Genomic DNA, 22972 nt, shown 5'->3' on the forward strand with positions numbered 1-22972 from the left:
AGATATCAAGAGTAAAGCAGTTGGATAGCAGATTTACAGTTTATTTTATTAGTAGCTGGAAATAGTTTAAGATAGGATACTTCCCAAAACCTATACATTACCTTTGCCATAATGTAAAAGGCACAAAGGAGGAGTTGATCCAAATGTCTGTCTTTCATTAGATCAGTGCAATGAACTAATGTGAATTCAAAACACGTCCATATCTTTCTGCGCAACTCAATGGAAACATCCAGTTTTAAGCACAAATCACGCAAGCGCACACTTGCTAAATGATATACCTGGGATGGAAAACAGCACAGCAAAGAGTGAAGCTAAATGAATCTTGATTCCACTTTATCACAATTGTGAGTCTTAAAACAACAAAGCACACCAAGCAATTACAAGGAAGAATTCCAGAAAGCACTTATTTATCTGTACATGTTTCTGCATCTCAGAAACAGCAATCTGAGATAGATGGGCTGTATGTACTCCCATCTCCATGGATTAAATAGCTAGATAAGCTGCTACCTGTCAGTTTTAGCATCTTTTGGATCTAAATCCAGCTCTTCGTGTTCTAGTTCAAGACAAATTCTCCACAGCATCAAACACAAACACTCAAAAAGTTAAAGCAGGAAATCAACAAATCACAATCCTATTTAGCAAAATAATATTTGCTTAACCAGAAACAATTTGCCTTGACACAGAACAGATGTACAGATCCCACTCTTCTAGTTTTCTTGGCTCTTAGCAAACACAAATGAGAATAGAAAACTTCAATCCCTGTATCTGTATATATAGGTAAAACCCTACTTCCAAATTCACAAGTCCAGAGCCGACAGGATGGGAAGGTGACTCACCAGTGCAGTAACTGGAGTTCTTCGAGATGGTTGTCCCCGGGGGTGCTCCAGTGCCGCTGAGCCTGAGCTAGAGCCGGAGAGTTGTGACAGCAGTATCCTGGGTCGACCGCATACGTGAGGAGCCAATGTGTGTTCTGAGGAGGCTAATGCGCATGTGCAGCCAGCCCCTCCCTCTCAGTTCCTTCTCTACCCCGGACACTTTGCGTGCCGAAGCAGAGGAGAGGAGGGAAGGCGGTGGAACACCTACTGGGACAAATCTCAAAGAACTCCAGTTACTGCATAGGTGAGAAACCTTCCCTTCTTCTTTGAGGAGTGTCCCCGTGGGGGGTCCACCTTAGGTGATTACAAAGCAGTATTTGTAGTAGGAGGTGGGAGCTTCGAATGCTGAGCCTGTGAGGCCGAGATTATTGAGTGGCCAAATGTTGTCTCTGACTCAGCAAATATCTGTACCACATAATGTTGCGTGAAGGTGAAGGTATGTGTTGATGCCCATGTGGCAGCCCTGCAGATGTGTTCTATTGGGACACCCTGTAGGAATGCCGTTGTGGCTGCCATTGGCCTCGTTGAATGAGTTTGCACAGTTGGTGGGGGCTCTGTCTGAGCTATGGTATACGCTAGTTTAATGCAACTAGATACCCCTTTTGAGAATCTTTGTTTTGATATAGGCAACCCCTGTGACCTCTCTGTTGATGAAACAAATAGCCAAGGAGTTTTCTGAAAGGGTTTTGTTCACTGTAGGTAGAATGCCAGAGCTCTGCGGACATCCAGGATATGGGGAGCTGCCTCTTTGTTGTTCTTATGTGGTTTAGAGATGAAGACAGATAAGTATATGGCTTCATTGCAGTGGAACGAGGCAAGTACTTTAGGTAGGAATTTGGGCTGAGTCCTTGTCTTTATGGAATATTGTGTATATTGGGTCTGCCATTAAGGCTATTTCACCAATTCGTCTCGTAGAGGTGATTGCCACTAAGGATGTTAAATTGCAGTTAATTTACTAGTTGAGTAGTTGATGGAATTTTCATTGACGACTCGACTAGTCAATAGGCACTTGTACATTTCAAAGGAGGAATGCAGAACACCGCCTGCAGCCCAGGGCCAGCAGATAGTCCTGCTGACTCCAAGCTGCACGAGCGTGCCAGCTTTGAAATGTACAAGAGTCGCCAGCAGGGGCTCTTGTGCATTTCAAAGTGGAAGCGCATTCCTGGAGCCCAGGGTCAGCAGGGGTCTCCCCAGCTGATCCTGGGCTCCTCATGGCATTTCTCCCAGCTGATCCTGGGCTCTGTGGAAATGCTGCACGGAGCCTGGGATCAGCTGGAGAGTCCTTAGCTGACTGCTGGTGGTGCTGCCACTTTGAACTGCCGCCTCCGAAGGGTGTGTGAAAATTGAGTGTCCTTGTACAGGAGCGTGTAGAGCAGAGACGGAAGCAAGGTGAACCCTAATGGTACTCATGGAAAGACCCGCCTTGTGTAGCTCTAATAAGTACTGTAGAATACGAGGCACTCCAGTGGGGAGTCGTTCATAGTTTTGGGATGTACACCAGGCAACGAATCTTTTCTGTTTTAGACCACGGATCTTTCTTGTTGCAGGCCGTCTGGAATTTGCAAGGATGAGCTGTATTGCTTCAGGAAAACTCCTTTCCGTGGAGGTTAACCAGCAAGCATCCATGCTTGGAGTTGTAATCTGTGGATGGCTGGGTGGGGAATTTGACTGTTTTGTTGCCTCAGTCAGATGTGACTGGTGGAAATTGATGTGGTGGCCAAATGCTCATCTGTAACAGGTACGGGTACCACGTTTGTCTGGTCCAGTTGGGTGCTATGCTAGGAGTATTACTCTGGCTCTGTCGCATTTGATCTTGAGGATCACTCGTTGTAGAAGTGGAAATGGTGGGCACGCATATGCCAGGTGTGCTGTTCATTGTATACTGAAGGACTCTCCCAGGGAGCGGAGACCTATGCCCGCTCTGGAGCAGTACTACTACTAACGGAACATGCGATTTGATCAAATACGTGCTGTGTATTTTGCTAATAAAGCAACGTAGTTAGCCATTCTCATCTGCAGGCTTGCTGACGAATATGCCTTTTCCCCCATGGTATCCAGCCTATTCCAATCCTTATCATTGGGAACTCTGTGTATTTTGTCGCCTCCCTCTTTGATTGACCACTTCTATGACCAGAGAGTTTGGCGTTGGGTGGGAGAACAGAAATTGTGCTCCTTTAGGAGCTACGTAGTATTTTCTGTCAGCTCTTTTATAGGTTGGCGAAATTGTAGCCGGGGTGTTCCATACGTTCTTGGCTGGGCCCACGAGGGCCTCATTCATGGGGATGGCTAGTTCTGGTTGAAGAGACGTGTGTCAAATGTTTGTGAGCTTATGATGTGACTGCAGAGCATCTGCGAGAGGGATCTCCAGGGCATCTATGACTCTCTTGAAAAGCTCCTGGAATGATTTAATATCCTCCCCCACTGTTAATGGTGGAGGCATTATCGTGTCGTCAGTACATGTGGCTGAAATAAATGCAGGTGGGGAAGGTGGTGCACTGCGATCTTCCCCCAGGGTATCCCCCTCCTGCTCTTCCATGTAAGAGCTGTAACGCTCTATGGGCCACCTGGTTGATGAATGGGACCGTGGTGTCATGGGAAGCTGTGTAATTTGTTGTCGTCTGTAGAGTGCCCAAGGGCCCCAGTATGGCCAATTAGGCATGACAGATGGCGGCATCCACTGTGGTGGCTGTCATTGCTGAGCCTGTTGCAGAGGCTTATGAGAATAACGCCTCGGTACGTGATGAAGTTTGTACACCTCGTCCTAATCATTGCTAAAGCTCGCTGCTACAGAGCGGGCTGGAGTGGCTGCAAGTGTGCCCCGCAGAGTGTTAGGGATACCATCGGTAACAAACAGGGGCGTCCCCGGTACCGAGTGAACCGTCAATTCAGCTGCCATTGTGAACTGAGGCATCAGTTGGTGGTAACGGAGGGTGGGAGGCATTTGTGGCGACATTAATTGGAACAGAGGCTGCAACGAATGACCTATTGGTGCCATGTGTTTCTGCGGTGCCAGTGGTACCTGTGTCAGGTAATGCGCTCTGGCTCGGTGCCATGTGTGAGTGTGGTTTGTTTCAAGCAACAGCTGTTGACGTGAGTTTCCCTGCTGACAAGGAGGCTTTGCTTTTTGCCTCTGTCAGCGCTTTGTCTGGCACTCGATATGTGAGTTTGGGATCTCGGCTCTTCTCCTTTCTGGTCCCTTTAGATTGCTGCTTGTCTGACCCCTTTTGTGTTTGGGATTCAGCATTAGTATGGACTAATCACTTCCTTAATGGAAAGTCAGTCCCTGAGGAAGAGTAGGACCTTTCGTTAAGGCTACTTTTCTCCCTTTCCTTAGGGCTCAACTCGGAGGGAGCTGCTCTTTCTGACCTCATCCCGGGTGATCTTTGTCTGGGAGGGGTGGATTGATCAGGGTCAGTAGGCAGTCTAGAGCTGTTCTGTATTTGGAGCATTTTTAATTGAAACTCCCTCACTCTCCTAGAGTGGTTGGTTAATTTCTGGCAATATGGGCAATTTTCTGATACGTGCTGCTGCCCAAGCCAGCGGAGACACTGTTCGTGGCTGTCAGAGTGAAATAGAAAGTTGCAGGTTGCACACCTCTTGAATCCAGGCGAACCCAGCATATCCCGGATGGTAGTAGAGTGCGGTTGATATGTGCTGCTAGCGTCGTGAAGCGATTGCCGCTTCTCTCTCTCTCTTTTTATTTTCTTCACTAACTAAACCTTTAAAGAATATAAACTGTAACTGATCTTGTCTGAAGTAAACTATTTACAAAGAAGTAAGTCCTGAGTGAGGTGAAGGGGAGACTGCTGATCTGCAACCATAGCTGGCGGCGGTTGAGAAGGGACTGGGGGGGGGGGGGGTGGCTGCGCATGCGCATTAGCCTCCTCAGAGCACATATTGGTTTCTTGCACGCGTGGCCAGCCAGGGGTATGCTTGTCACAAATCTCTGGCTCTGAGCTCCAAAGGTGGAGCATCCACAGGGACACTCCTCAAAGAAGAACTACATTGTAAAGATGATAATCCATCAGCTAATACTACTCTAATAAAAACTGTTAAATCTACCAAACTTGCCACCCTACCAGTTTCTGCAAGGGGGGTCTGTATGGCAGGAGGTGTTCATATAGTGAGTTGCCATCTCTGCCTTTCAGGTAACAGAAATTCAAAGTTTGATCCAGCTGGCCAGTATAATTTGACAAGAATTGTACCTATGCTACTCCACTTACCTGAGCACATACCTTGGGACTCCTCCGAATAAGCAGGACATTTGAAGAGGTCATATACTGCACTTACACCCAAGTAGAGCCTTGGATCAACCTGCATAGTTTTTAGCAGGTTTCTTTTAAAAAAAAACTAATTCAGATGAAAACCTGAGATTCCCTTGGCAAGCGCAACATGATTAACTTTCTTTCATTAACTTTAGAAGTTCTTTCCCCTATTATGAGAACTAAGAACACAAAGACATTTATGTCTGGAAGAGTAAACAATTATCTGCTCTACTAAAAAAGTTTCAGGAGCCAGGCAGAAAAAATACTCTTTTGTGCACAAGGGTTTGTAATTAGAACTTGTAACCAAAAGGTCAACATTTCCTTCAAGATGTGGTTTAATCGGAGGCTTGGATTTTAACTTTCAGTAACAGGGAGGAGTAGTTTTGTTTATTATGTTATTTTCCAAGCACAGGGTGAAAGCAAATAGTGATCCATGAAACCACCATATGATTGACAATACTGCTTGCACATTGGTTGGACATTAATTTAGACCACCTTAATTCTCAGATCTCCTCACACAAAAGGCAGGGATATCAGCTGTAAGACTGAAAGCAGAGAACCAAATTCCATTCTGCCTGTGAACTACTAAGGGAAATTAGAATCTCTAAGACTAAGTTTTATTTTCCTCTTTCTATAACAAAGCACTCAAATGAATCTGTCATGGCTAGTTTCTGGCTGAAATTACGGCCACCAGGAAAGCTACTCTTAAATAAAGAAGAGAGAAAACTGAAACAGGGAAGCACACAAGTAGTGTAGGTACCATGATTACATTTCTGGGTGTCAGATTAAGACTGATCTTGTATTGTAGTCTGGTTGGAGGGTCAGCCTCCACCCACGAGGGCTCGAGGGGGTTCCTCCCCCTCCAAGTCAGTGGTCGGCCACTCTACCTCAGTACACATACAGGGAATCAGTTGCAACAACAGTTAAGGAGCTCAGGCCAAGCAGTCAGTCAGTAAGCCAGGTCCTCATGTAGGGTGGGCAACAATAATTCAGGGCCGACTGTCAGTATACTCAGGCCCTAGTTCAAAGCAGGGTAGCAAACAGTCAGATCTCCTAGCTCTTCCATGTGCTTGTCAGCTCTCCGCATTTTGCCTACACAGGTGGGGGAGAGACTGCCACCCACAGGTTGGAGTGGCCAGGGGGTGGGACACAGGCTGACCTGTTCCACTGTATCCTAGCCCAGGGCCCTAACAGCAGCAGATCAGTCTGCCATTGGATCAGTGGGATCCTGACCACAACACGCTGACTCATTTACAGGCACTGTTTCAGCCAGATCAGGGTGGGCTATCCCTGGGCCACTTACTAACTCCTCCTTGGGGCAGACCTCACTCACTAGCAGGCTTTCTGGGTCATTAGGGAATCGTCCAGCAGCTCCTCTGGGTCGGGGTCTGTCTGAGGTCCTGGCCTCTCTTCGACTTCCTTTAGGACCGAAGCAGCTTGCAGCTCGGGAGCTCAAGGTAGGTATCTGGCTCCTCCAGCAGCTGGGGTCTAAATGAGATCCTGGGCCTGCTATTTATACTTCCTATCCCGCCTCCTGACTTTTGGCAGGATGGTTGTGTGGGGCAGGGCTCCACCCACCAGGGCTCAGGGCGGGCTCCCTCCCACTCCAGGTCAGTGGGTGGCCACTGCCTCAACTGGTATGCTCAGGGGACCTGCACAATGAAAATGTAAGGCATCCAAATTTTTCCTTAAAGTTATTCATCCCTCAAATTCTTTCCTTCCTCTCACATGTTATTCCTTTCTGAACATTGTCCAGAGGGCTTAAGTATCCAGCATAACTTTGTGAAGCCCATGTAAGCAGCAAATTCTGGCCTGTTTGAGGGGTCCAAGATACAGGTGTTACTTCCAATGGAAGAGATGACAGTCAGAGACAGGAGAAGCTGAAATAAGACAGAGAGAGAGAGAGAGAGAGAGAGAGAGGGGCGGGGGGGGGGGGGGGAGACTGATCAGTTATAGTCTTTCCTTCAGTAGGTCCAACCCATGTATCTGAGAGAGGGAAGACGACAGTTTCCCAAGTTGTAGTACAAGGGGAGCGGATAGCCTCCATGTGCCCCTGAGCAAGGGAACGGGGGAGAGGGCAGCTTCACACTCCCAGAAGGGCCAGGGCCGGAGAGGCCAGCCCTCTGGGCCATAAAGAGCAAGCATGGTGCCCTGTACCCCTCTCAGAGCTGCATGGAGCGTGCAGCACTCCGATGATGATTTAAAGGGGTTGGGGCTTCAGCCACTGCCGGGAGTCCCAGCCCTGTTTGACACATTGGGCCCCAGGGTAACTGCCTCCTTTGGCCCCCCTGTTGGCAGCCCTGCCTCACTCAAAACTCTTTAGAAGAAAACAAGGTCAGAGAGATTTAGGAGAGAAAACCACCCTTATTTGAGGCTTTACTTCAGCCTACAGAGTCTATGTGCACTGTCACCTTTCTCCGAGAATTCAGGCTAAGCACTAAGGAGTCAGAGCTGGTCCTCTATCTGCAGCCTCAGTAGAGCTGAGAGGCAACAATAGCAGGAATAAGGATCCAAAAGCTCAACAATTTGTGGCTAGCTATTGGAGATCAGAGAACAACCCGTCCGGCCCTAATTAGCGTATCTGCAAAGCAATGTTTCAGTAATAGTATTTAAAAGCATTTTCTGGCACAAGTACTTTTTTTTAGAGCCAAAGGAAAAGTAACTGAGTAATGGAGCATAACGAGTGGGGAATATTAAAAAGCATTTAATATGGTAACCATGTAGCTGCTAAAAATCTTAGCAGCTAATGGTTACGTGCATCAGAGCCTGCAGCAAAGCCTCCCCGGGCACAGGGCCGCCAGCCCTAGCCAGCATGGCTCCCAGGGAGAATTCACAGAGCACTTGGGTCAATAAAAGATTATTCCACCCATCTTGTATCTCTAAACTAGAGAGCATCATTTAATAACAAAGCACCTCTTTAGCCAGGACATTTACCTTTCTGTAAAACAGTGCCAGGGAGCCCGTTTTCTTTGGTTTACTTCCTGCTGACAGATGTGCTTCCTGTGCTTGATTCATAGAGGAATGGTTTGGAGATGCACTAATTAAAGCCTGAGCAGTGAGAGGTACTTGTCCATGATTCTCTACTTTAGACTGCTGAGATAAATTCACTGAAATGGGAATCAAAGTGATCCTTCCAGTCTCGTTTGTAATTCCTGAAGACATACATAGAAACACATTATTTTGTAGCTAAGCTGAATAGTGTCATTGCAAAGACAATCATAATTCACAGAAACATTTACTGTTAAGATAGACTGTTCTACAATGTTTGATGTCAAAGGAAGCTGTACTTCTCTGGCAGTGCATTCATAAAGAATCAATTTTATCACATTCTTGAAAATACTTCCTGGGAGCGATACTATCAATGTGAAAGATCACACTTCTGTCAAACTATTGGTACAAGAGTTACAAGAAACATTAAATATTCCTATAACTAAAAGCTAGAAACCTCTTATTTTTTTCCAGTTTACTTTGGGCATTTGACACTACTTAGTGAATAGTCAATTTCACTTCTCTCCTGGGTTACCAGGTTCTCTCTCAAGCATCAAAGTGGAGAAATTTTTTTTAAAATTGTATCTATGTTAGAAACGCCCCCAAGAGTTCCTGGTTAATTAAAAAGCATAATCAGAAACAAATATTCTGAAACTGACACGTTTACAGTGAACTAGAACGGAATGTCCCTTGAACAAAACAGTTACTTACTGTCGCTGCGGTTCTTCAAAATGGGATGCAGACATGCACTTCAGTTAAGCGTATGCATGCTCAGCACATTGCAGCCAGAGACTCTTGCCCAGCAGTAGCCACAGAGAGGCAGAGCTTGTGTCTAGTGGCCCCTCCCCGGCTATAATGAGGTGGCACTGCTCTCCAGCCTCACGCAGTTCCTTCATACTGAAATCCCACCAAAGGAGATTTCAATAGAGAGGGGCAGAGGGTGAGTCATGAAATGCGTATTTACATCACATCTCAAAGAACCAAATCTACAATAAGTAGATGCAAATGTGTATTACGCTTCGATGACTTAGAAGCAGTACCCAACCTGTAGGCAGAGCTCAGAGATCACAGGAATAGGGATCTCATGACAGTCTTTCTGATAATCAACCCCAGAAATAGTAATGCATTCAACACCATCATAATGTGCAGTAAAGGAAGATGAGTAAATATCTTACCATGCAGCGGGATCGTAAGTTTTTGTCCCATTGTCCCTGCTACAGTAGCTGTTGCCATTGTCAACAATGTCTGTCCCGGTGAGACAGACACATTTTCAGCTGCAATGCCTGAAGCAATTTTTAACTTAGTTCCTTCAGATAGAACCTTTTCTACCTGCATTTCTTTTGGGCTATCATCGCCAAAGAGCCTTCTCTTAGCACTTCCCGCTGTAGGAGAACTGTAGCGCTCTTGAACAGAGATCGGTGACAATGGCTGCATGTCTAATGTGAAAGAGTAAAAAACCATCACAACAATGTGCAGTAGTTTAATGGAAATATCCAGAATGAAAGAACTGCTAGTCCCCAAGGTAGAACACGCAAATTAGAATCACAAGAATTCAACTGACAGAACAGTATCACCATAATACACAGGTGCTACTATATGTTCTCTACTCCTTCAATTGCTTCCTTCTCCACTGCTCCCAACCAGTTTCATTGGACTGACAATGTTTGGTCTCCTAGGCACTCGAAAAAAATGAAGACCTCCTCCCTTCAGGAGAAGAGATTTTCATACAGAAAGTTTGAAAAGACAAGTGACTAAGATTCTCAGCAAACAGTACAAAGTCACCCAGGATTTCTCTATGTATTACTATGAATGGTTTGAAATACTATATACCACAAACACATCAGAAGCTCTCAACTTACCCCGCCGTAAACTCCCACCAAGATCTGTGCGAACCTCTTTCACCCGAGGGTGCACAATAGGAGATACGGGCATCATTGGGAGGTGCCCTAGCCCACTTCCGCCATTACCTACTTCAAAATTACTTGGGAATATTACCTAGGATATAAGAGATGCCAGTTTAAGAATAAATAATCTTTGCCTCTTTATACCAAATACCATTATTAAAAATGGTGTCAGAGAATACTATGTCTTAGTTTTTATTGTAATTATTTCAATGCTGAGTAAATTGTTGCATTTGTTTAATATCCCCTGGAAAATATCAGCCTTGGAGAAGGAGCCTGCTTGTCAACATACTTCTTCACAGGTTGGGACTTTGTTTTCTGAGGCTTGTAGAGCTTTCCATAAGGCAGAGTCGCTGGTCCAGGCTAGACTCTCTAGAATTTGTTCTTCGATGCTGTTGAGATGCTTTACCATGTCTCTGGAGAGTCCTTCCTCAGATCGAATCAGTACTTCAATCACCTGAAGGGAACAAGGTAGTTTCATCAGCCATGCTAAAAGCAAAACACACCAGCCATCCTTTACTCCAATGTGACAGAATGCTAGCCATTGCGCACTGGTCACTGACGTTGCTGGGAATAATTAGCTATTTTCTGTAGGAGGATTATGAGAACCTGAGTGGTAATTCCTAGACTATTGTTACAATCGGCAGTAACTGGGAGGAACAGGTAGCATGAGGGAAAGCTCAGAAGATGAGCACTACAAAAGACAGTGTGTACAAAGGCTGTGTAGGAAGTTATTGCTGCAAAAAATGGTTACTTACATTTTATAACTGATCTTCGAGATGTGTTCGTCCACTCCCATAGGAATGTGCATGATTGGCAAAAGGTTTTTTCCCCTAGCAGGACCCATCGGGCCGGCGGTGGAGCCCCCTGGAGTGGCCATATAGAATGCCTGACCAGCCCTCAGTTCTTTCTTGCCAGCTTTCCAACAGAGGAGGGGCGGGTGGCATTTGGAATGGACATGAGCAACACATCTCGCAGAACAACAGTTACAAAAGCTAGGTAACCATTTTCCTTTGAGTGATTGCTGCAGGTCAGCACTAGCCCCTCTGCTAACCCTAACCTAGGAACAGAGGGCTTCATCATCTAGGACTCTCAATCTAATAGTAAAGAAAGATATTTTAAAAGGTTATAATTCAGATGCAAGTACTTGAATAGGATGTTTATGATTACCTTATAAAAATAGAAAGGTCGGAGATCAAGAACCTCAATAATCCAAGGGAAAGTTCTCAGTGAACTATATGCAAATAGCACAATCTCCAAACAACATGCCATCAAGGAACGATGGAAAATATCTTGCTCCAAGAGAGCCTAGAGAGAACACAGAAATAGTTTTCAGCCACACCGAGACATTGCATATAAATGTTTTCTTAAGTGTTACTGACAAAGAAGAGTATTCACCTTGTCATACATACACACAAACTCTATCCACACTACATGAAGTGTGATGATTTGATCTGCTAAAGTCTGCATTAAAAACAAAATCTAGAATAGGTTTTTTAAGTTTTGTTTTAAATCAGACCCTAAATTTACTACCCATTAATTAAAACTTGACTGCAGCTAGATCTGGCATAACAAAAACTTTACAGAAGAGCAAGCACTTAATAAAACCAAGGGAGCCAGAGAACACTGATTCCAAGGCCAGAAGGGCTTTCGATTATCTACTGTGATCTCTTGTATAACAAAATACTAGAGAGTTTTGCCAAAATAATTCCTAGAGTAGATCTTTTAGGAAAACATCCCATCTTGACTTAAAAATTGTCAAAGGGACTGAAAATCCACCACAATGCTTGATAAATCATTCCAATGGTTAATTATCCTTACTTTAAAAACTCACCCCTTATTTCCTGTCTGAATTTCTCCAGCTTCAACTTCCAGCCACTGGATCATACTATACTATACTATACTATGCTATGCTATGCTATGCTATACTATACACCAGGCATGTCCAAAGTCCGGCCCGCGGGCCAATTGCGGCCCGTGTTCCGGTTTAATATGGCCCCACAGGTAATTTGGCAATATCTATCTTTTATGGCCCCCAACGAATCCATATGTATTGAGATGAATACATTGTAAAATCTCAGTTAATGTCAGTTGGTCTAAATCAGTTATAAATATATTTGGACACAACATATATACTTGGTGTTATGTTCCTGTTCATATTTTTTTAACTTAAAAGTTGACAGACAACCTTTATTACCAATAATATGTAATGTACTTTACAATGTTCCTGACATATATTTCAGCTTCCTGGATTTTTTTTTTCATCTGGCCTTCAGATATGAAAGGCAGAGTGATTTAACACCTGTTTAGATTTGTCATCCATGTGACGAAATGAAAAGTATGCCGTTTGCAATAAACTTTGCATAAAATAGTTAATTTGCATTTAATTTTAATGGTTCAAAGAATGTCAGGCAAAATGGTCGGCCCTCGCGCATGTTCACTTCATCAAATCTGGCCCTCTTTGAAAAAAGTTTGGACACCCCTGCTATACACTATACTAGTCTCTGTCAGACTTAAGATCCCATTAGCAAAAAATTATTCCCCCAAGGTGGGTTCTTCTAGACTAATCAAGTCTTTGACCTTCTTTATCTAGATAAATAGATAGAGCTTTTTGAGTCTATCACTAGCAAAGCATGTTTGGTATTAATCATTCTTATGGATCTTCTCTGAACCCCATTCAATTTGTCATTACCATGTCTGTTCCACTTTTTACAGCCAGATTTCCTGACTTATAAGTAGTACAGGTGCTGACACTCTGGAGAAAGAACAGTAGATAAATCAACTGTATTACAACTAACATTGCTAGATGATGACAGTTGAATCTAAAAAAGGAAACTTCCAATAGTGTGCTTTACATATTAATTCCCTGAAAGATTAATTACTGTTTCTCTTGCCCTTTCTATTTGTCCCTGCTTTTTAAAATACAAAGACTGGTTTTCATAGAATCATAGAACTAGAAGGGACTTCGAGAGATTTTCAAGTCCAGCCCCTGCACTCATGGCAGGACCAAGCACGAGCTAGACCATCCCTAACAGATGCCTGTCTAACCTGCTCTTAAATGTCTCCAGTGATGGAGAGTCCATAACCTCCCTAGGCCATTTATTCCACTGTTTCACCAACCTGACAGTTAGGAAGTTTTTCCTAATGTCCAACCTAAAAACCTCCCTTGCTGCAATTTAAGCCCATGGCTTCTTGTCCTATCAGAGATTAAGAACAGTTGTTCTCCCTCCTCTTCGAACAACCTTTTAGGCTATGTCTAGACTACCCGCGGCCTCTGAAAGACATGCAAATTAGGCGCAAATCTGCATATCTTCTTCTGATCCCTTTTTCGGAAGAGTTAAAAAAAACCCCACAATACGGCTTAGACGGGGGTTTTCGTGTGAAAACCACCATTTTTGAAAGAACCCTGCACACCTCATTTTTTTTAGAAAGAAGTTTTTTTTCGAAAATGGGGTTTTGTGTGAAAAACCCCATCTAGACTGCTTTTTTTTTCCGGGGGGGAGGGGAGGGAGGGAACCACACACACAACACTCTTCGAAAAAGGGATTGGAAGAAGATATGCAATTTTACCCCTAATTTGCATATCTTTTAGAAGCCATGGGTAGTCTAGATGTGCCCTTAAGATACTTGAAGGCAGTTATGTCCCCTCTCAGTCTTCTTCTCCAGATTAAACAATCCCAGTCCTATCAATTGTCCCACATAGCTCATGTTTTCTAGATCTTTAATCATTCTTGTTGCTCTTCTCTGGACCATCTCCAATTTCTCCACATCTTTCTTGAAATATGGTGCCCAGAACTGGATGCAATACAGGCAGTCCCCGACTTATGTCGGATCTGACTTATGTCGGAGCCGCAGTTACGAACGGGGCTCGCCCCGGAGGACACGGACTGCGGGACCTAGCGGTCCTGCCGCCCGTGTACTCCAGGGCTTTCTCCGCGTCTCCCTGCCCTGCTGCCCGAGCCCCCCCCCGCGGCTTTGCAAAGCCTCGAGGAAGCTGGCAGCGGAGCAGCCCAGGCGCCCCGCGGCTGTCCCGCTGCTGGCGTCCTCAGTGGCTTTGCTCCCCGTCTCCCTGGTCTGCTGATCTCCAGCAGACCAGGGAGACGGGGAGCAAAGCCGCGGAGGACCCAGGCGGCAGGACCGCAGTGCGTCTCGGTCCGCTGCCCGCGTCTTCCTGTTCTGCTGAGGTGGGGGGGGAGGGCGTAGCTAGTACGCCCCTCCCCCCCAGCAGACTAGGCTTTTCTCCGGACGCCTGTGGCAGAGCAGCTGGGGCGCTGCCAGTTGGTCCCGCAGCGCCGCTCTGGGCGCTACTGGACTAACCCGGCAGCACCCCATCTGCTCTGCCCCAGGCGTCCTGATTCAGCCGCTGATGGTTAGTTTCAGCAGCGGCTGAATCAGGACGCCTGGGGCAGAGCAGATGGGGTGCTGCTGGGTTGCTCCAGTAGCGCCAAGGAGCGGCGCTACTGGACTAACCCAGCAGCACCCCAGCTGCTCTGCTCCAGGTGTCCCCAAGTCAGCTGCTGCTGAAACTGACCAGCGCTGACTACAGGAAGCCCGAGACAGAGTTGCTCTGCCCTGGGCTTCCTGGAATCAGCTGCTGATCAGTTTCAGCAGCAGCTGACTTGGGGACGCTTGGGGTTCTTAAGTTGATTCTGTATGTAAGTCGGAACTGGCGGTCAGTTTCAGCAGCGGCTGAATCCGGACGCCAGTTCCGACTTACATACAGATTCAACTTAAGAACAAACCTACAGTCCCTATCTTGTACATAACCCGGGGACTGCCTGTACTCCAACTGAGGCCTAATCAGTGTAGAATAGGGCAAAAGAATGACTTCTCATGTCTTACTTACAACACTCCTCTTAATACATCCAAGAATGATGTTTGCTTTTTTTGTAACAGTTTCACACTACTGACTCATATTTAGTTTGTGGTTCACTATGACCCCTAGATCCCTTTCTGCAGTATTCTTTCCGATGTATTCATTTCCCATTTTGTATATATAAGACTGTTCCTTCCTACGTGGATAACTTTGCATTCGTCCTTATTGAATTTCATCCTATTTCCCTTAGACCATTTCTCCAGTTCGCCCAGATCATTGTGAATTATAATCTTATTCTCCAAAGCACCTGAACCCTGCTAGTTTGGTGTCGTCTGCAAATGTAAGAGTACTCTTAATGACATTCTCTAAATCACTGATGAAGATATTATATTTGTTTATCTAGTTATAATACAAGTAAAAGGGGAAGCAGACCTATAGTGCCAATGGCAGTAAAGCTGCTTTGATATTATGGGTAAAAGGATAAAAGCCTGCTCACCAGGAGTTAAAGCAGAATGCAGGGTGTGCTATCTGCAGTTATTGCAAAGCAACAGACATTTTGTTGAAGGATAAAGAGGAGAACAAAAATGACTTGCCCAGCATCTATGTTCTAAAAGACAATACAGGCAAAGACAATTAGCAGTTATAGGCACCTTTATATAGAGTTCTTATTACTGTCAAATGCTAGTCTATTCAGATACATATCAGACAAATACCAGTTAGGAAAAAAAGGGAGCTACCATACTATTAAATGCAGATTAATCATTTGAGATGCACGCAAGAAGCCATAACAACTTACAGAAGAAAAACAATCTTGCAGAGAAACAGCTGCAAGTCGCTTTTCTTTATCAGTTCAAATTACTTGACAATCCAGTTTTTGATTCAAGGTAGTTGTAGTACAGCAGCGTGTACACAATATGGTACACAGTCATAAGCAAATATAAAGGAAGGAATAATGTTAGTTAAAAGACTACTGACATTGAACAAATATTGAGCTCTCAGGAACTACATCTGGGTTAAAGTATTGAAATCATTTCACTTAAGGAATGAAATTAATATTGAACTGGAAAACTGAGCCCATCAATCAGTAGACTAAAAAACCAATTCTACCTTCAGATTGCTTTAAATGGATTAATACAAATACTGAATTTTTCTGAAAGCATTCATAAGGACGAATGTAAAGAAGAAATTCTTGTGTTCCAGTTCTCCACATACCGTCATGTCCTTTCCATGCAGTCTTCGTGTTTCTTGTACCACTATACTCTCCAAAATTTTGTAATACAAAATTTCTGCCAGTTTTAGTCTGTTAACAGCAAAATCTGCAATGGAAACCAAACATTGCTGAAAGCTTGTATTCCAAGTCAGCAGTTGGGAAGTGGGAATAGATGAATAAACAGTATTGATTGAGCTAACCAATATTTTATTTTCCTTAATAGAAACAACACGTGTTGTAAATCAATAGGAAATACCTCTTAAAGTCTTTAGTAGTGTAATTAACATACATCAGACTCTAGAAATTGAAACTTTAGAAATGCTTTTGTGTAAGGTCTCCCATTTAGTAAATGTCTTCTGAATTTCATATATGCCGTACAGTAACACACATGCAGGAAAGTTCATTTAATTAAGTAATTTTTTCCTATTTCTTATACTGTTTTTGTGTGTACTATTTCCTTTTAATTGTATCTCTTGAAATAAATTGTTAGATTATTCAAAGTTTATAATCTGTTAAGTGTTTCAATATAATTTCTTTCAAAGTCTTATTCTGAACTATAACTTTGCATAGTTTCATTCAACTCTGTACAATGTTGTGTTTGGTAGTTACTGACCTGTTGCAAAGAAGAGATGCTATCAGTTTCAAACCAATAAGTAGAGGATCAATATTTTTAGTTACTGTTGCCTTTACTATGTCACCCCTTATTTATTAAACTTTTTAAAAAAAATACTCTTTAGTTTGATAGCTGATTTCCTCAATGCAATATTCTTATGCTATAAATGTCTCAACAGTTACACTGAATACACCTTCACATTCATGAAGTTGGGGTTGATGTATGGATAAAATGTCCTAAAACACACACTATATGGACATTTATCTCTTCAAAGCTTTAGAAAAGAGCAATAAAAATAATTAGGGATATGGAACAGTTTCCGTGTGAGAGAACATTAAAAAGACTGGGACTTTTCAGCTTGGGAAAGAGACAACTAAGGGAGGGGATAGGATTGAGGTCTATAAAATCGTGATTAGTGTTGGAGAAAGTACTATTTACTTCTTGTAACACAAGAACTAGGGGCCACCAAATGAAATTAATAAGATACAGGTTTGGACACAGACTGGCTAACCTAGTGAGGAGGGCTTTAAACTAGGTTTGACAGGGGCAGGTAACCAAAGCCCACAGGTAAGTGAAGAACATGGAAACCTGAGAGACAGGTTGGAAATGGGAGGGAGTGTGGGCTACAATAGCAGAGAAAAAAGAGGGGCAAGGCAGAACTGAGGGGCAAGATCAAATCAGTATCTTAGATGCCTATATACAAATGCAAGAAGTATGGGTAATAAGCTGGAATAACTTGAAGTGCTAATAAACAAACACAACTATGACATCGTTGGTATCACAGAGACCTTGGGGGATAATACAGGCAGCCCCCGACTTGCAACACAACTGGTTCCTGGGGAAGCATCACAAGTCGGGGGCATCATAACTTGAACCCTCATTTCCAACAGCCGTTGTGCACCATCATAAATATGGGCCGAGGATGTAACTTGGGTGTTTTCAGCCCCTTCAGCACTTACAAAAATGGTTGTAAGTGCGGAGGTTGCAACTCGGGGGTTTCCTGTACACACAGTTGGAATACTGGTATAGAAGGGTACAGCTTACTGAGGAAGGACAGGTGGGGAAAAAAGGGAGGAGGTGTTTCCTTCTATATTAAAAATGAACACACTTGGACTGAGGTGGAGATGGATGTGTTGAGAGCCTCTGGATTAGGCTAAAAGGGATAAAAAAGAAGGGTGATGTCATGCTAGGGGTCTACTACAGGCCACCTATCCAGGTGGAAGAGGTGGATGAGGTTTTTAAACAAATAACAAAATCATCCAAAGCACAGGATTTGGTGGTGATGGGGGACTTCAACTATCCAGACATATGTTGGGAAACTAACAAAGCAGGGCACAGACTATCCAATAAATTCTTGGACTGCACTGAAGACAACTTTTTTATTTCAGAAGGGGGGGGGGATTTGATTTTAACAAATAGGGAGGAACGGGTTGAGAATTTGAAAGTGGAAGGCAGCTTGGGTGAAAGTGATCGTGAATTCATAGAGTTCATGATTCCAAGGAATGGTAGAAGGGAGAACAGCAAAACAGAGACAATGGATTTCAGGAAGGCAGATTTTGGGTAAGCTCAGAGAGCTGGTAGGTAAGGTCTCACCATGGGAAGCAAGACTAAGGGCAAAAATTACTGAAGAGCGTTGGCAGTTTTTCAAAGGGACATTATTAAGGGCCCCAAAGCAATCTATTCCACTGTGTAGGAAAGATAGAAAGTCTGGCAAGAGACCCCATTGGCTTAACCAGGAGATCTTGTGGAACTCTTTGCCAGAGAATGTTGTGACGGCCAAGACGATAACAGTTAAAAAAAGAGCAAGGATGAGCAGGGATGGTGTCCATAGTCTCTGTTTGCCAGAAGCTGAAAATGAGTGACAGGGGATGATTCCCTGTTCTGTTCAGTCCCTCTGAGGCACCTGGCACTGTCCACGGTCAGGAGACAGGAAACTAGGCTAGATGGACCTTTGGCCATTCTTATGTTTAAACTTTGATCAGCCTGGTCCAATCCGTAAACAGCTGGAGTAATATTAATACATTTCTATGCAGCAAGTTGCCCCTCTATTGAAAATTCAGTTTTCACCTACACCAATTATTCATTTTACCTAATAAAGTAAAACTCCAATTGTCCAGCATCTAGTGGTCCGGCACTCCTGATAGTCCGGCACCAACTGGAACCCGGAAGTGCTCCAGCCAGCCGGACAATTGGAGCTGCTCTGCCCGTGGCTTCCCCAAGTCCGCCGCTGGTCAGTTTCAGCAGCGGTGGACTTGGGGAAGCCCTGGGGCAGGGCACCCCAGCTGCTCTGCCCCCGGCTTCCCCAAGTCCACTGCTGCTGAACTGACCAGCGGAGAATTGGGAAGCCGGGGGCAGAGCAGCTGGGGTGCTGCCAGGTTGGTCCCACAGCGCCGCCCTCTCCCACACTGAGCAGTTCTCCGTCAACCCCTCCCCACCGACCCCTCATAGCCCCCCTTCCGGTATTCCGGCATATCTGATAGTCCAGCACCCCCTGGGACCTAAAGGTGCCGGATTATTGGAAGTTTACTGTACATGAAGAATCACCCCAAGTACTTTTTCTTCACAAAAACATTTTGTCTTGGAAACACAAGTGATGCAATGCACTTCAGTAGCTGAAATACTCTATGCATTTCACATATTCCTACCTATGTGAGATCCTGGCTGGTCATTTATTGACTGAGTATAGCTCCGACAGAAAGTCTCACCGATTTCTTTTACTGTATTCATGATGCTGTCCATAGGGTTGCGTATACAAGACCTACAACAGGACCCAAAGAGATAGAAATCTCATTTGTATACTATAGAAACATAAGAAAGCCCACTGATAATCTTATCTTTGGAAGAAAGGATTGCTTTTGCCAAACTTGCCTTTTGGCAGCCAGCACCCTGTCCTTAGATGCATTACATATATGAAAAGTTTTACAAGCTAACCAGAAAGATAGACTGTTGGTTCTAATATTTCTCCTTTCAGGTCCTATTTTGGACTATAACCTGGCATTATTTTATTCCATTCCGTACAACATTCCATTCAATAGTTCTACACAAAGAAAAGATGCAAACTGTGTTCCAGAACAATAGAAATACAATATTTTAAAGGCCATAAGGATTTGATAGCTGGAAAAGATTGACGGCTTGTCTACATAGTGGAGTAAGGCACACTATGGAAGTATGATTTCTAAAGCGCACTAATTATTCTGGATTAACTGCTCTGAGCAGATCTTGCTGGTGCTCATTAAAGATTTCCTAGTGCACTTACATGTAGTAAGAGGAGGTTACTCGCCTGTGCAGTAATTGACATTCTTTGAGATGAGTGTCTCTGTCAGTGCTCCACTCCAGGTGTTGGTGCACCCCTGTGCCTTTGTTTGGAGATTTTTACTGCAGTACCTGCACACGCAGTGCCTACCTCACATGCTAGATGCGTCTCAATAGTGCATGTCCATGATCAGGCTCCTCAGTTCCTTCTCTACAACAGAGACAGCACTGTGGGTTGCTCTTGTAATTCAGTTGCAGATACATGCATTGATGCAAGAGGAGATGTGTGGTCACTTCTGGGGATGTCTTAGGCTGTGTCTATATTACAAAGAAGAGTTGGAAAAAGATATGCAAATGGAGAATGCAATTTGCATATCTTTTTCTGCTTTTCTTCTGAAAAAGGCTTTTCCGACATTTGGCCAAATGTTGGGAAAAAAAACCCTCTTCCGGAACATCCCTTCCTCGTAAAACAAGGTTTACAGGGATGCTGAAAAAATGTGCCTGCTTTTCCGAATTTTTTTCGGAAAAGCAGACACATTCCTTGGACACGACAAAGCTTTTCCAGTATCCCAGAAAAGATCTGTAGTTTAGATGTACCCTTAGTCAACATGGTGTTTCCTATATGATCCCCATGGGCTCCAGTAACACCACTGTCCAGGGAATGGCATGGGGGTCCCATCCATGGGTGTGCACGCCAGGGCAGTAGATCCCTGGGGCAAGAGGACCTTGATCCCGTGCTGACCAGTCTGCAGCTGGGGGGAATGGTATGGTGAAAAGCCTCACTGAACGTGAGAGGGACTAGGAGAGAAGCAGTCAGGGCCATGTTGACAGGTCTGGTGTGAGATCGGTATCAAGCAAGGGGAACTGTAGGGTCAATGATACACTTGAATCTCCATAATCTGGGTGTCTCTGATCTAGGAACACTCATGGTTTGGACTATGGCCAGGGGAGAAAGCAGCTCTGCATGCTACTGGCTCCCTCCCAGCTGGGGGATTGGCAGTGCAGCAGAACGCTGGTGTAGAAGCTTTCCCCCCACTGCTTCCATAGCAGGGACTGTGAAGCCGTGTGTGCCCCCCCGGGAGCAGGGCACCAGGTAAGTGCCCCACGCCCCTCCTCCTCACGTACCCTTTTTCTTTCCCAGATCTTACTCCCTCACCCCCAGTGCACTCCTGCTCTCTCCCTCCATCTCAAACCCCACCCCCAGCATGTTCCTGCACCCTCCCTCCCAGACCTCACACCAGGACTCTTCATTATGGCGAACACCTGTGGTCCAGAAAATTAAATAATCCAACACAGCCTACCTCCCAAGACTGCTGGATTACAAGAAGTTCAAGTGTAATTCCTTGAATGAAAGAACTGCGGTGCCACAGTCCTTGCAGGAAGAATGCTCTGTCAACTGCAAATGCTATGCTGTGGAATCCGGACTGTGTGGGCAGGCATTGTTACTTGAGACGCTGGCAGTATCACGGGAGCAACTAAACTTGGCAGGCTTAGTTGGGTTGGCATTGTGTTGTTCCTGGTGCAATTGATACTGCATGAGAAAAAGCAGGCAACTTTGAGCCTGAAACCTCGACACTGGCACAATGCGCATCAGAAGTGGCCAGGGTACAGGTGATACTGGAGGAGCCTGGCACTTCATAGATGGTGAGCCGCAGACTGTGCAGTAGTAAGGCAACAGATCTGCTCAGAAATGGTTTGGTCTCTGTGAGGCAAGGCAGGTGGTCTTTTTTTTTTTTGCTTTTTAAAATCTTTTGCTGACCTAGTAGGGCTTTGTCTGGCTGAAGAGTCTGCACCTGGGTCAAAGGCAGGTCCAAGGGACTTCTCCATTAATATTAACTTGAACTTGAGGTGCTTAAGAACTGGTGAACCAAGCATAATATGAACTGACAGGAAATACAGAAACAAAAAACTGAGGTGTTTTGTTTTTGTTAATGAGGGAGAGGAAAAATAAAACTCATCTGACTAAATACATGTAAACTATGTAAAAAACTAACTCGGCTAGATAAAAGTGAAGATCCATTTCAGGTCAGGGGCAGTAGAAAAGGAACTGGAGTCTAGCAGCACAATTGCTATTGTGACAGCTGGCACAAAAGGCAGGCACTGTGCACTCATGGCTAGTGCGGGTACTGCTGTAAAAACCTCCAGGTGAAGGTGTGGATAACACCAACACTTGGAGTGAAGCACCCACAGGGAAATCTCCAGAAGAACTAGTGCTTTCAATATTCATTTGCATTAAGAACTTTTACTGCGCCCCAATAAGCACAGACCAATTCATCTGCAGCATATTAGGGTACTTGAGGAATCACACTCCCATAGTGTGCATTACTCTCTGGTGTAGATAAGCCTTAACCCCATTATTTGTGGATATGAGGAGTGCTAGATAAAGAACATGCTTGTATAAACCGAATGCTGTTGTCCAGAGCAGTGCACTATTGCCCCCTTCAGAAATAATGACTTTTGTTTCTTTTTAACTAGGACTGTCACTCATAATCATAGTAAACTCACGTGATCAAGTCAAAAAATTGTAACTAAAAAATTAATGATTACTTGCCGTTTTAATCACACTGTTAAAGAGACTATCAACTGAAATTCGTTAAATATTTGGGTATTTTTCTACATTTTCAAATACTCAGATTTCGATTACAACACAATACAAAGTGCAGAGTACAGGCAGTCCCTGGGTTACGTACAAGATAGGGACTGTAGGTTTGTTCTTAAGTTGAATCTGTATGTAAGTCGGAACTGGCGTCAGCCGCTGCTGAAACTGATCAGTTTCAACCGCGGCTGAATCTGGATGCCAGTTCTGACTTACATACAGATTCAACTTAAGAAACCCAGGCGTCCCCAAGTCAGCTGCTGCTGAAACTGATCAGCGGCTGATTCCAGGAAGCCTGGGGCAGAGCAACTCTGCCTCGGGCTCCCTGTAGTCAGCCGCTGGTCAGTTTCAGCAGCGGCTGACTTGGGGACGCGTGGGGCAGAGCAGCTAGGGTGCTGCTGGGTTGCTCCAGTAGCGCCAAGGAGCCGCGCTACTGGAGCAACCCAGCAGCACCCC

The 22972-nt window shown here is 44.6% G+C and overlaps 1 protein-coding gene across 4 annotated transcripts in view; it reads right to left on the reverse strand.

The window, feature by feature from the left end:
* RBL1 (RB transcriptional corepressor like 1) overlaps positions 1-22972 on the reverse strand; it is a 64661-nt gene that overhangs the window by 16847 nt on the left and 24842 nt on the right. For all 4 annotated transcript variants that reach the window (XR_012896578.2, XM_075901475.2, XM_075901476.2 and 1 more), the window contains 8 exons: positions 19314-19426; positions 16058-16161; positions 11200-11337; positions 10322-10486; positions 9988-10123; positions 9304-9564; positions 8075-8292; positions 102-278 (listed from right to left, as the gene is read on the reverse strand). Coding sequence is in view for 3 of the 4 variants with exons in the window: in XM_075901475.2 (XP_075757590.2) it covers positions 102-278; positions 8075-8292; positions 9304-9564; positions 9988-10123; positions 10322-10486; positions 11200-11337; positions 16058-16161; positions 19314-19426 (1312 nt within the window). In the remaining variant the exon portion in view is untranslated. The remainder of the gene's footprint in view (positions 1-101; positions 279-8074; positions 8293-9303; positions 9565-9987; positions 10124-10321; positions 10487-11199; positions 11338-16057; positions 16162-19313; positions 19427-22972) is intronic.

This window comes from Pelodiscus sinensis, chromosome 17 (genome assembly GCF_052426305.1).
Source record: "Pelodiscus sinensis isolate ZL-2025 chromosome 17, ASM5242630v1, whole genome shotgun sequence".
NCBI lineage: Eukaryota > Metazoa > Chordata > Testudines > Trionychidae > Pelodiscus > Pelodiscus sinensis.